This window comes from Chlorocebus sabaeus, chromosome 14 (assembly GCF_047675955.1).
Source record: "Chlorocebus sabaeus isolate Y175 chromosome 14, mChlSab1.0.hap1, whole genome shotgun sequence".
Classification (NCBI taxonomy): domain Eukaryota; kingdom Metazoa; phylum Chordata; class Mammalia; order Primates; family Cercopithecidae; genus Chlorocebus; species Chlorocebus sabaeus.
The window spans coordinates 38,562,306-38,576,670 of NC_132917.1; the positions used below are offsets into that span (position 1 = coordinate 38,562,306).

Genomic DNA, 14,365 nt, shown 5'->3' on the forward strand with positions numbered 1-14,365 from the left:
GCTGAGGCCAGAGGACTCCTTGAACCTGGGAGGAAGAGGTTACAGTGGGCCACTATCATGCCACTGCGCTCCAGCCTGGGCAACAGAGTGAGACCCTGTCTCAAGAAAAAACAAAAACAAACAAACAAACAAAAACCAAAAGAGAATGCAGTATGTAATACATATAACATACGAAATGTGGTGTGTGGTTTTTTTCTGTTTTTTTTTGAGACAGGGTCTTTCTCTGTTGCCTCAGCTGGAGTGCAGTGGTGCAATCATGGCTCATGGCAGCCTCCACCTCTCAGGCTCAGGCAGTCCTCCCACTCCAACCCCTTGCTGGGACTACAGGTATGTGCCACCATGCCTGATTAATTTTTGCATTTTTTTGCAGAGATGGGGTTTTCCAGGCTGATCTCAAACTCCTGGGCTCAAATGATTCACCTGTCTTGGCCTCTCAAAGTGCTGGGATTACAAGTGTGAGTCATCACACCTGGCCTGTATTATTATAATTATAATCTCACCAGTATTAGTGGTAGTATCTACTGGGCCTTAACTATACCGTGCTAAGTGCCTTACCTATGGTTTCTTTTAATCCCCAAAATAGTTTTACATAACAGGATTTATTACTGTCTTCATTTCACAACAAGGAAATTGAAGCATAGAAAAGATAAGGACTAGGCCGGGCATGGTGGCTCACACCTGTAATCCCAGCACTTTGGGAGGCCGAGGCAGGCAGATCACCTGAGATCGGGAGTTTGAGACCAGCCTGGCCAACATGGAGAAACCCCGTCTCTACTAAAACATACAAAATTAGCCAGGTGTGGTGGCGCATGCCTGTAATCCCAGGTACTCAGGAGGCTGAGGCAGGAGAATCGCTTGAACCTGGGAGGCGGAGATTGCGGTGAGCTGAGATCATGCCATTGCACTCCAACCTGGGCAAAGAGAGCGAAACTCCATCTCAAAAAAACAAAAAAACCAACCAACCAAACAAACAAAAAGATAAGGACTTTATTCAAGGTTACAAGATTCCTGAATAGCAGAGCTGGGAAGTTTACCAGACTGCAAAGCCTGTGCTCTTAACCCCACTGCCTTGTAGCCTGTGTGCAAAGAGTTTGTATGTAATTCAAACAATGATGAGTAGACTCCCATTTAGCCAAGGACTGAGTGTTTCATTTGTGGATCATTCAGGCATGAATAAAGAAGCAGTTACCTGGAGGGTAGGAGTGCTTTCCGTCCACAATCCACTCTAATAAGGCCTCTATTAATTCAAGATTCACCTTTTCAAAATCCATGATGGACATTGTTTTGATGACTGACTTGCTAACCCCTGAAAGAAAGGTAAAAATGAGAAGGATATTTATACCTTGTTGATGTATTTTATTGTATATTTATACCATATACAATTTGCCTGTGAATTAGGTGAGTGTTGGTTTGATTTAATAGCACAGATGTTAACATTTAATGTACTGAAATGAACTTTTTTCTTTTATTTATTTATTTAGAGACAGGGTCTTGCTCTGTCACCCAGGCTGGAATGCAGTGGTGTGATCACAGTTCACAGCAGCCTCAACCTCCCAGGTTCAAGTGATCCTCCCATCTCAGCCTCCTGAGTAGCTGGGACTGCAGACATGCACCACCATGCCTGGTTAATTTTATTCTATTTTTTGTAGACACGGGGTCTTACTGTGTTGCCCAGGCTAGTCTCGAACTCCCGGGGTAAGGCAATCCTCCTGCCTCAGCCTCCCAAAGTGCTGGGATTATAGCCACCACACCCAGCCTATTTTTTTCATTTAGTTTCCCAGAAAATCTAGCCTCATCAGAAGTAATTTTTGCTTGAACAATGACCTAAAGAGCAGGTTCCTGTCCCTGTTGGAAAGACCCAGACAGGCCAGTTTTTACTCTCCTTATTCCTTCCCCTCTTTTACCCTTCAAATATTTATTAAAAGCTTGCGTTCTGGAAACAAAATTCAAAGTCAAATACATTTTAGAAACTTCTCCTAGATTCAATCAAATCATGAACGAGATATGCTGGAAGTCCAGGTAACACTAACCTATGGCAATCAATGGACAGAGACCACAACTTTCACCAGCATTTTTATAACAGTGACTCGCTGAACCTTTAAGTTCCTTTGAGAAAATGGTAAGTGATGGATTTTCCCTGAAAAATAAATGTGATTGTAATGTCTTCAATAACACCCGTGGAGTCTATTCATAGACCCTCACAATCTCCCCAGTCACAATCTCCTAATCTATCTGTGACCTGGTAAATGATGTAGTTCTGTAGGATGTACTACAAGCCTCAGCTCTTTTATTTTATTATTTTATTTTATTTTTGAGACAGAGTCTTGCTCTGTCACCCAGGCTGGAGTGCAGTGGCGTGATCTCGGCTCACTGCAACCTCTGCCTCCTGGTTTCAAGTGATTCTCCTGCCTCAGCCTCCTGAGTAGCTGGGATTACAGGCGCGTACCACCACGGCCAGCTAATTTTTGTGTTTTTAGTAGAGATGGGGGTTTCACCATCTTGGTCAGGCTGGTCTCTAACTCCTAACCTTGTGATCCGCCCACCTCAGCCTCCCAAACTGCTGGGACACAGGTGTGAACCACCGCGCCTGGCCGCCTCAGCTCTTTTAAAAGCAATAGTATATTGTTGGGGTGACTAACTCTTCAAAGACTGCTGTCCTTTCTTCTCAGGCCCTCCTAATGACCTATCGCCCTAACTACAGTTTAATTGGAACAAAATAACTATAGTTGGTACCAAGGAAGGGAAACTTTCTATATGAGAAGTTTGAAGAGGGACAAAAGCAGTTTCGGCTGGGCGTGGTGGCTCATGCCTGTAATCCCAGCACTTTGGGAGGCTGAGATGGGCGGATCACCTGAGGTCAGGAGTTCGAGACGAGCCTGACCAATATGGGGAATCCCCGTCTCTACTAAAAATACAAAAAAAAAAAAAAAAAAAAAAAAAATTAGCCAGGCATGGTGGTGGTGGTGGGCGCCTGTAATCCCAGCTACTTGGGAGGCTGAGGCAGGAGACTCGCTTGAACCTAGGAGGTGGAGGTTGCAGTGAGCCGAGATCATGCCACTGCACTCCAGCCAGGCAACAGAGCAAGACTCCATCTCAAAAAAAAAAAAAAAAAAGAAAAAAGCAGTTTTGAAACAATGTTGTTCTAATGGAGTGAATGCCATGTTGGTCAAAAATGAAAAAAAGGAAGAAACAGACTGCACAAAAAAGGGTGTGGTTGGGTGGGCAAGGTGGAGCAGGAATCACTTTTCTTTGCCAAGATTCCAAAAAGCCAGACTTTTCAAAAAGAAGAAAGGATCAGCAAATTAAAAAAAGAAAATTGAACATAGTTTTGTTTTTTGAAATTATTATTATTGAGACAGGGTCTCACTCTTTTACTCAGGATGGAATACAGTGGCATGATCATGGCTTACTGCAGCCTTGGCCCTTGGGGTTCAAATGATCTCTCACCTCAGCCTCCTGAGTAGCAGGGACTGTAGGTGCATACCACCACACCAGCTAATTAAAAAAAATTTTTAAGAGACAAGGCAGTACCATGTTGCCTAGGCTGGTCTTGAACTCCTGGGCTCAAGCAATCCTCTGGCCTCAGCCTCTGAAAGTGTTGGGATTATAGGCATGAGCCACTGTGCCCAGCCAAATCAATAATATATTTTAAATGACCAATTATTAATTTTTTCAAAGAAAAACTAGAACATGCCTTAAAAATTGAGCTAGGAAACATTATTTAATTTGCTGAAAGGTGAAAGAGAACATTGAGATCAACTAGTTCAAGGCTTTTTTTTTCCTTTTGGAGATGGAGTCTTGCTCTGTGGCCCAGGCTGGAGTGCAGTCGTGCAATCTTGGCTCACTGTAGTCCCCGCCTCCTGGGTTCAAGAGATTCTCATTCCTCAACCTCCCAAACAGTTGGGACTACAGGCGTGTACCACCACGCCTGGCTAATTTTTGTAACGACTTTAAAACAAAAACAAAAACAAAAACAAAAACAGAGAACCAGAAGCTCAGGAAAGCTAAGCAATCAGCCCAGTAGCATACAGAAGCTGGTGGCAGAGTCATGTTTCCTGACCTCAAGTCCTCCATTCTCCTTCCTTAAAAAGGAGGTCCCAAAGGTACTTTCTGAACTTTCGTAACCTTTGTGCTTAAAATTAGAAAGTCATGGATTAGATTCAGTGATAATTTTAAAAGAAAACTCCAAAATTTTGAAAGAGAAAAATTCTAAAGGGATTTTCTTTTTTTTGAGACAGGGTCTCACTCTGTTGGGACTGGAGTGCACTGGTGCGATCATAGCTCACTGCAACCTTGAATCCCTTTGCTCAAGCAATCCTCCCCCTCAGCCTCCTGAGTAGCTGGACTACAGGTGCCAACCACCATGCTCAGCTAATTTTAAAAAAACATTTGCAGTAGAGGCAAGGTCTCAATATATTGCCCAGGCTGGTCTTGAACTGCTGGGCTCATGTGATCCTCCTGCCTCAGCCTCCCAAAGTGTTGGGATTATAGGCGTGAGCCACTGTGCCCAACCTCAAAGGAATTTTCTTGTTCCATAATTTAATGGAATAAGGGAATGGGAATTATCAGTTGGTATGATGTATAAAAAGAACACAAATTTTTGAGTTAGACATATTTTAATTAGAATCACAGATCTGTATTTACTAGCTGGGCACTATCCTTGTGGGTTTGTATTATACTCCTCTAAATGACTCCACTTTATAGATAAGGAAACTGAGGCACAGAGATGATAAAGAACTTGCTCAAGATCATTAGCTGGTTTTATGAGAGCCTTGGAGTTGAACCCAGGTCTATAAAATACAAGTCCATTCTCTTAGCTTTACATCTCTCAATACTGGGAAGATGAAATAAAATGTTAGGGAGCTATGCTTATCTTCCTAAACAACAGAACAATGGCTAATATCTTAATTCCTTGGTGATTACCATTCCACATCCAGGATTGGGAACTGTCTTTGGTAGATGGAGAAAAAGGAAAATTCATTTGCCTCTTATCCTATAGAAGCAGTAACGGGTTGGAAGCTCTTACTCATGAATGATAAACACCCCTTTTTGGGAAGAACTAAGAGGAACAGGGGTGACAGTCTAGAGAAAAAGGAGAAAGAAGGGCAGCTGAGATCTGCTTCTAGTCTAGGCTTCAAGGAAGAAAGCAAAAGTAGTAATCCTGGAGTTTCTATGGGCTCAGTTTAGCTTATATGGATACAAGGCCACATAGGAACAAAGAGTAGCCAGCTAGAGTCTGGCATGGGAGGAGGAAGTACCTACCAACATACATAAAAAGCTCAGCACATGGTAGGCCTCAAAAGATGTTATTTTAAAAGCCCACGAATAATGCTAAAACTAGTGGGATATTAAAGGATTTTAAAATCATGTCAAATATTGCTTTATAAGTGACTTATTAACTACAAAAGAAATAGTAATTATCCAGGGGAGAAACCTAGCAAACATCACTTTACCAAGTGAACAAGTTAACATTGCCAGTAATGGGACAAACCAACACCACGGGGCCCATGTGCCTTTTGATATGATGCATTGAGAAATCAAGATCGTTTTTGTGATGCTCCAGCCAAAAATGTATAACCTAAATTTAATCATGGGGAAATACTAAACCCAAATGAATGGACATTCTACAAAATAATCTTTAAAAATATCAAGGTCACTAAAAGACAAAGGATGAGGAGCTGTTCTAGATCAAAGGAGACTAAGAACACATGACTGAATGTAATATATGATCCATGATAGGATCCTGAATCAGGAAAATATAGCAAAAATAAACATTATTGAGATAATTGTTCAAATCTGAGTATGGACTGTGAATTATATAATTGTATCAGTGTTAAACGTCCTCATTTTGATCACTGTACTGTGGTTATGTAAGAGAATGTCCTTGTTCTTAGAAAAATCATACTAAGGTATTAAGGGTAAAGGAGCGTCATATCTGCGACTTACTCTCAGGAGATTCAGGAAAAAAAAAAAAATACATGCATCCAGAGCAAATGATAAAGCAAAAAATGAAGCAAAACATTAACAACTGATGAATTGGGGTAAAGGATATATAAGAGTTCATTGTTTCGTCTTGCAAACTTTTCTGTAAATTTGAAATCACATCAAAATAAAAAGCTACAAAATATACAAGAATATAACTTACATTTTACTACCTCACAATTTTTCTCTAATGAGTACATATTTCTTTTATAATTAGAAAAAAAACCCATTGGCAAATAGAGTAACAATTATATTCTAAATATGTATCTGAGCTATTTTTCTAGGTTTAAGGTTTCTCCGATAAATTAAAGGCACTGTAACTATGAAACAAGAATCATATTTTTATTCTTCCACATCGTGGTAAGAAAGAATACTAGAAATCTTTGGTATAGTTATAATATTCCCCCAGGAGGCATGTTACCTTTATAGCGGGCCAGGAGCTGCTTAAAATCTAACTGTTGATCTGGCACTGCATCTTTGACAGAATCCTGATCCTGGAGGTGAAGGGAGAGCCTCAGGTCTTCTTCCACTTCTTCAAATGCAGTTCTGTTCCGCCTTGCTTTAAGCTTTTCTTTTGAAATCTGTTTCATGGACCGCATATATGGGCTCCCATCCTGTAATACATACCTGAGAAAGACAAAGGAATGTGGTTGTGTGTATGTGGTTCTGTTGGTGAGGAGGGAAAGAATTCACCTATTTCACGTGCTCATTCAGCAAAATGTCACTGTTTCTGCCCAATTCATGTGCCATCCTTTCACCAGCCCAGGATTCTGGCTGTACCCTATTTCTGGCTGGGAACACTGCAACGCTTTTAGGTCTGTCTTGGAGACCAGCTAAGACTTTGGAGAAAAGCTCTATCCAGGAATAATGCCATGGACATTCAGAAAACACATCTGAGTTACAGCCTCAGTAACACCCCTCTTCATTTTTAATTCTTCTTTGGCAATCGTATTGATCCTCTTGTTTCTATGATAATTCCCAGGCAGCTGATTCCCTTTTGTTGCAATCAAATTTGGACCCAAGTTTCTAGCTGTTGGCTGAACATCAACCTAAGACTGTCCTGAAAACATTTCAAAACTCTTACAACTGGATAGTTTAATATTTGTTAGTGACAACACTATTAGACATCATGGTAAAGCAGAAAAATGAATAGATTTGAAAACAAAAGCTCTGGATTTGAGTTCTAGGTCTGCCACTAAACCAACCTGCTATGAGACTTCCAGCAAGTCAATTTCAAAGGGCTTTACTTTCTCATCTTTTGGGAAATTGGCATAGATAACTGCCTCAAATTTTTTTTCCCTGGAGCCTTAAATGTTGCTCAAAGCCCCAAGGAAAGGTAAGGGAATGGGAGCAAAGTAAGTAACTGGGGGCTATTCTTTCAGCCCGATCATTCCTGTTTTATGTTTCATTTCTCGATGATTTCCTATAAGATTTCATTTGCATAAAGTATATTGTAGCTTTTTTTAAAAAAAGATTTAAAAACCTATGATTCTATAATGCTGACTTCCTCCAACCCCTTCTCTCCATTAAATGCCATATACTCTTTACACATTCACCATTTGTTTGTTTATTGAACATTTACTGAATGTCTTTTTTGGACAAGGGACTCTGGCAATGGTGGTGCTATGGTATAGAAAAATAAATATACTTTCAAGGAGCTTACAAACTAGTGAGAACAGAACAAAACAACTCACTGTACTGTAAGACAGACAGAAATAAATGTCATTAGAGGCACAAGAAAAGTACTCTGTGACTTCCAGTAAAGAAGTGATTAATTTTTAATAGCAGAAATAGGAAATTTCATGGAGGTGCATTCAAGTTGGGTGTTAAAGAATGACTAGAGAAGGAAGTGGGAAAAAGAAATACAGACAGTAATAGTATGGCATCTTCGAGAAATAACAAGTAGTCTGACAGTGCTAAGGTTTGTGTAGGTAGGAAAATAAAGAAGGAAAGGAAGTTAAATATTGGCTGGGGTCAGATGATAGGGGCCTTGAGTGTCCATAAAGTGTGACTGATAGGGAACCAATGAAAGTTTCTAAGAATAGGAGGAATGTGACCAATTCTATGTTTAAAGATAATTCTGAGCCTGGGCAACGTAGTGAGACCTTGTCTCCACTAAAAATAAAAAAATTAGCCAGGCATGGTGGCACACACCTGTAGTCCCAGCTACTTGGTATTCTGAGGTAACAGGATCACTTGGGCCCAGGAGACCAAGGCTGCAGTGGGCTATGATCGCACCACTGCACTCAGCCTGGGTGACAGAGTGAGGCTATCTAAAAATATATATATGTATTCTGGAAGCAGTGAATTTCAAAAAGTAAAGACAGGTAAACTAGTTGAAAGATGATTTCCTCAGAAACTCATGTTCAATGGCAGTGGGATAGGGCCCAGAAAATAATAATTCTAATAAGCTCCCCAAGTATTCTTATTGCACATTAAAATTTAAGAACCACTGGTTTTGGGTTTTTAGCTTGAGAATACAGTACCATTAAATGAATATGGAATTAGGAGGGGGGCTTATTAGAGAAGGAAGGAACAGAGAAGGAGAAAAATTCTGACTTGTATTTAAGCTGCCAGATATTAAGGGTGTTTCATTCTAGAGCTTAGAGGTCAGGAATGAAGATACTGATCTGGGAGTTCTCGGCACAGGGATGACAGCTGAAATCACACGAGTCTAAGGTAGCCAAGGGAGAGTTAATAGTGAGAAGAAATAGTGCAAGGAAAATCTTGGGGAATCCTCAAGATCAAAGACTAAGAAGAGAAAGTAGGGCTTTCAAAGAAGAGAGATCTGTTTATATACAATGGACATTAACATTTTCTACCTAGTACTTACAATTGTTAATACAGATATCTTAACACTCAGGCTATACTGCAAATTCTATGTGAGTAGAATGATGATGATGATAATAATAGCTAACTTTTTTTTTTTTTTTTGAAACAGAGTTTTACTCTGCCACCCAGGTTGGGTGCAATGGCACGGTCTCAGCTCACTGCAACCACTGCCTTCAGGTTCAAGCAATTCTCCTGCCCCAGTCTCCCAAGTAGCTGGCATTCCAGGCATGCACCATCACACCCAGCAAATTTTTGTATTCTTAGTAGAGATGGGGTTTCACCATGTTGGCCAGGCTGGTCTTGAACTCCTGCCCTCAGGTGATCCGCTCGCCTCGGCCTCCCAAAGTACTGGGATCACAGGTGTGAGCTACCATGCCCGGCCAATAACTGCTAACATTTGAGAGCATCCACTTATATGCCAAGCACAGTTCTAAGCACTTTGCAAGTATTAATTCATTAATTTTTTAATGCTCTCAGCAGAATCAGCAAGTATTAATTCATTAAACTTAAAGTACAGAGAGATTAAGCTACTTGCTAAAGTTATGGTATGTAGAGGGGGCCAGGCATGGTGGCTCATGACTGTAATCCCAGCACTTTGGGAGGCAAGGCAGGAGGATTGCTGGAGGTCAGGAGTTTGAGACCAGCCTGGGCAACATAATGAGACCTCTGTCTCTACAAAACCACTAAAAAAAATTAGGCATGGTGGTGTGTGTCTGTAGTCCAGCTACTCAGGAGGCTGAAGTAGGAGGACTGCTTGAGCCAGGTGATCGAGGCTGCAGTGAGCTATGATTGTACCACTGCACAGCAGCCTGGGCAACAGATTAAGACTCTATTTCAAGAGAAAAAAAAAAAAAGAAAAGAAAAAGTAAGTAGGGGGATTTAAATATTGGCCACCTGTTTACTGAAAGAGAGGGGAGAACAAAATGTTCAAACAGAAAAAATAGAAGAAAATCACTTCTTGGCTTTTCGGCTAAGATCAAGTATAGAAAAATTAGAAAAACAGACAAATACATGTATTAGTATTCTGGCACATTGAAGGTCAAATATTATTCTGTTTTCAAAGTTTCAATGAATCTTTTTTTTTCTCTCTCAAGAGATGGGGGTCTCAATATGTTGCCCAAGCTGGTCTTGAACTGGCCTCAAAAGATCCTCCCACCTTGGCCTCCCAAAGTGCTGGAATTACAGGCATGAGCCACTGTGCCAGGTCCTTTCACTGAATCTTAATTAGTATCGTCCTTACCTTGTCACAGCAATTGCATCTTCCAAAAAAAATTGATCAACAGGAAATGTACGACCTAGAAAAACAAGGAGATAAAATAGAAAAGCCTGAGAACACCCATTCAACCATCTTGAAATAGTTTATATATATAAAATTCTCTTAAAGCTTGTCATGCTAATGTTCTATCTGTTCTGTGGTCTTAAAAGTATCAAGAAGAAAAGTTCTTGGTAACAGAAATTGGAAAGGGTAGATTTCGGTCAGTAAACAGAAGACAGTGTATAGGTAGAGAAATGATCCTTTGCTAAGACTTTTTTTCTTTTACCTGTTATACCTTTTATACCCTCCCCCCGCACTTCCACCACAGAGGACCTCTAAACATTCAACGACTGTATTCTAGATCAAACACAACATTTCTTCCCTAGATTTATCGCCAGCATTCTCTGTAACTAAAATAAACTGCACTATTGTTTATCAGTCAGTGTTTGCAAAGTGTCTTTTTAGTATTTAATTGAAGACGGATAAATCAAAGCTCAGGGTGATAAATTTATTCCACAATGAGACTGTGGAAGTGCCAAAAGAAAACACAGACTATCCAACCTCACTTTCTACCAGAGTGGACCAACATCCAGAAATTTAGCAGAATCCAGAAATGAACAGATATACTGTCACAGACACAAGTTCCCTCTTTATGACAGACTGCCATTATAAACTTTGATGTCAAACACAATGGAATGCTAGAAATAAGTAACTATGACTTTTTAAAAAAGTCCCCTAAAAAAATTAAAATCTCCCAGCAATGGCCGGACGTGGTAGCTCACGCCTGTAACCCCAGCACTTTGGGAGGCCAAGGCGGACAGATCACGAGGTCAGATCAAGACCATCCTGGCAAACACAGTGAAACCCCATCTCTACTAAAAATACAAAAAAATTAGCCGGGCGTGGTGGCGGGTGCCTGTAGTCCCAGCTACTTGGGAGGCTGAGGCAGGAGAATGGTGTGAACCCAGGAGGCGGAGCTTGCCATGAGCTGAGATCGCGCCATTGCACTCCAGAGCGAGACTTCGTCTCAAAAAGAAAAAAAAAAAAAAAAAAAAAAAAATCTCCCAGCAAGATATGTTACCTCCTTATCAGCTGCATTATATGGTTATGATTTTATGGTATAAATAAATCACTTCTCTAGAAAGAGGTATACATATCTACTTATGTCTCAAACTTTAAAATAATTATATTTGCTTGTTAGAATGATACATATTTAATGATGCACTTTATTCACCTGGTATAGTAATAACCGGGCAGGAATTAAAATATTCTGAAAAAAGCTCAGCGTTTAGAGTTGCACTCATTAAAATAACTTGAAGACCTGGCCTCTGCGATACAATGTCCTTCAAAACTAGCAGCAAGAAGTCACTAGAGAAAATAAAAGAAACACCTGAGGATCAAACAAATTCAACACATGAAAATTAGTAACTTTTAGTATATTTTGAGCAAGAAATGTGTAAATCTCTGTGGGAAAAAACCCCGTAACATTCATAGAACAGTGTGTCATGTTCTTGGATGTGAAGCCTTACTATTATAGATTGAATACCGTTTATGTGAAATGCTTGGAACCGGAAGTGTTTCAGATTTCAAATTTTCTCAGATTTTGGAATAGTTGCATATACATAATGAGATATTTTGGGGATGGGGCCTAAATCTAAACATGAAATCCATTTATGTTTCATATATACATTATACACATAGCCTAAAGGTAACTGTATATAATATTTTGAATAATTTTGTCCATGAAATAAAGTTGGTGTACATTGAACCATCAGAGAGCAAAGGTGTCAGGTGGGGAATTTGCCACTTGTAGTGTCATGTCAGCACTCAAAAAGTTTGAGATTTTGGACCATTTCAGATTTCAGATTTTTGGATTAGGGATGCTCAACCTGTATAAAGATATAAATTATTTCTCAAATAAACCAAGTCCAGGTAGTACTAATCAAAATCTCAACAGGATTTATCATCAAATTTTATAATTATTATTTATTTTTACTCTTAGCTGGTATAGGGTACAAATTTGATAATTCTACTTCTTGATACCTACATGTACCACAAAGACGCATATACAAAGATTTTCATTATAGCATTGTTTGTAATAATAAAACAACAGAAACTACCCAAATGTCCATCAACTGAGAAATGATTAATTATAACAATATCATCCAGTCTATGAAATAACATGAAGCAGATACAAGGAATAAGGTAGAGCTCTAGACAATAACATGAAAAAACCTCTAAGACATATTTTTGGTAGGAAAAATGCCAAGTTGCCTGGAATAATACACATGGCAGAATACCACCACCCTAATTGGACTCTTGGCCCTTGCCCCCTTGCAATCTGTTCTCAATATAGCCAACCAATAATGCTCTTCGAATGTCAGTCTGATTGTGCTGACCAGGTGCGGTGGCTTACACCTATAATCCTAGCAGTTTGGGAGGCTGAGGTGGGAGGAATGCTTGAGGCCAGGAGTTCAAGACCAACCTGGCCAATATAGCAAGACCCCATCTCTTAAAACAAAAAAGAAAAAGAAAAGAAAAATCGGATTGTGCCACTCTTATGCTCAGAATCCAATGACTTCTCATTAGAATCCTTACTAACAAGGCTCTATACGGCATGGTCTACACCCCATGCTCCCCATCTTTTTCTAGTGCTCTCCCGCTCATTCACTTAGCACCGGCCTACTGTTCTCCTTGCTGTCTTTGAGGCATGCACCTTGGGTCTTCTGTACATGATATTAATCTGCCTGGATTACTGGGCTTCTCCTAAACCTTCACACAGGTAGCTCCCTCACTTCCTTCAAGTCCTTACTCCAAAGATTTTTTTCAGTGAGGACTTCTTTGGCTACCTTATTTAAAATTTCAAATGCTCTCCTCCCTTATTTTTTTTTTTTTTTGCTTTATTTTTCCTTCTTAGCACTTACCATATTCTGTATTTTACTTATTTATCTTGCTTATTGATGAGCTCTCCCACTAGAATAGAAGTTCTACAAGGACAAGAATTTTATTCACTACTCCAGGATCTACAACAATGCCTGGGACATAGTAAGTACTCAGTGAATATCCATTGACTTACTAAATGAATATATCATCTGTGTAAGAAAAAAAGGTCAGAAAACAAAAGTAACTATTTCTAACAAAGTAAACGTCTATATCCATGCATAGAAGGACGTATTACTAGTTTACTTCTAAGAAAGGAACTGACAGTGGTCTGGGAGTATTAAGAGGGACTTACACTTTATCCGTAATGTTTTTCTTTTCTTTTTTTTTTTTTTTTGAGACAAGGTTTCGCTTTGTCACCCAGGCTGGAGTGCAGTGGTGTTATCACTGCTCATTGCAGCCTTGAACTTCTGGGTTCAAATGATCCTCCTGTCTCAATCTCCTGAGTAACTGGGGCTAATTTTTTTGTTTTTGTTTTTATAGTAGAGATGGTGTCTCCCTATATTGCCAAGGCTGGTCTCAAACTCCTGCGCTCAAGTGATCCTCTTGCCTTGGCTTCCCAAAATGCTGGGATTACTAAACATATAATCAGCAATCCCAGAATGGGAGGCCTGTACGTGTGAGCCACTGTACCTGGCCTGTTTGAGTTTTTAATGAAAACATATTCTTATACTACTTAGCTCTTTTTAAAGTGCTAATTTAATTACATTTATGACTATTTTTGTTTCTTTTTCAGGGAAAAGGGAAATAATCTAACAACAACAGGCAAATGGCTAAGTAATTTATGGTATATCCAGACTTCAGAATTTCCTTATGTAATTCTTAATTTTACAGATAATTCAGCTGGGCGTGGTGGCTCACACCTGAAATCCCAGCACTTTAGGAGGCCAAGGCGAGCATATCACTTGAGCTCAGGAGTTCAAGACAAGCCTGGCCAACATGGTAAAACTCTGACTCTACTAAAAAAATACAAAAATTAACCAGGTCTGGTGGTGTGCACCTCTAGTTCTGGCTACTTGGGAGACTGAGGATGGAGGATCGCTTGAACCTGGGAGGTGGAGGCTGCAGTGAGCTGAGATTGCACCACTGCACTCCAGCCTGGATGACAGAGACTTCGTCTCAAAAAAAAAAAAAAAAAAAAAGATAATTCGTTAACTCATGCTGTCATTCTGTTAAATCAAAAGTAGCATGACAAAACTATATAATCCCAATAGTGTTTGTGGAAATATATCTTACTACCATACCCCTCTTCTAACTCCCAGTATACTCCCTGAAGAAAAGAGACCAAAATTATAACATGTAACTAGCAATTTTATAGGGGACAGAGATTCTTCTTTTACATTTTTTGGTATTTAC

At 39.7% G+C, this 14,365-nt stretch overlaps 1 protein-coding gene across 3 annotated transcripts in view; it reads right to left on the minus strand.

Moving 5' to 3' along the window:
* Positions 1-14,365, minus strand: part of DHX57 (DExH-box helicase 57) — a 75,046-nt gene that overhangs the window by 37,394 nt on the left and 23,287 nt on the right. For all 3 annotated transcript variants that reach the window (XM_007970874.3, XM_007970876.3, XM_007970875.3), the window contains 4 exons: positions 11,304-11,437; positions 10,055-10,109; positions 6,404-6,609; positions 1,190-1,306 (listed from right to left, as the gene is read on the minus strand). In XM_007970874.3, coding sequence (XP_007969065.2) covers positions 1,190-1,306; positions 6,404-6,609; positions 10,055-10,109; positions 11,304-11,437 — 512 coding nt within the window. The remainder of the gene's footprint in view (positions 1-1,189; positions 1,307-6,403; positions 6,610-10,054; positions 10,110-11,303; positions 11,438-14,365) is intronic.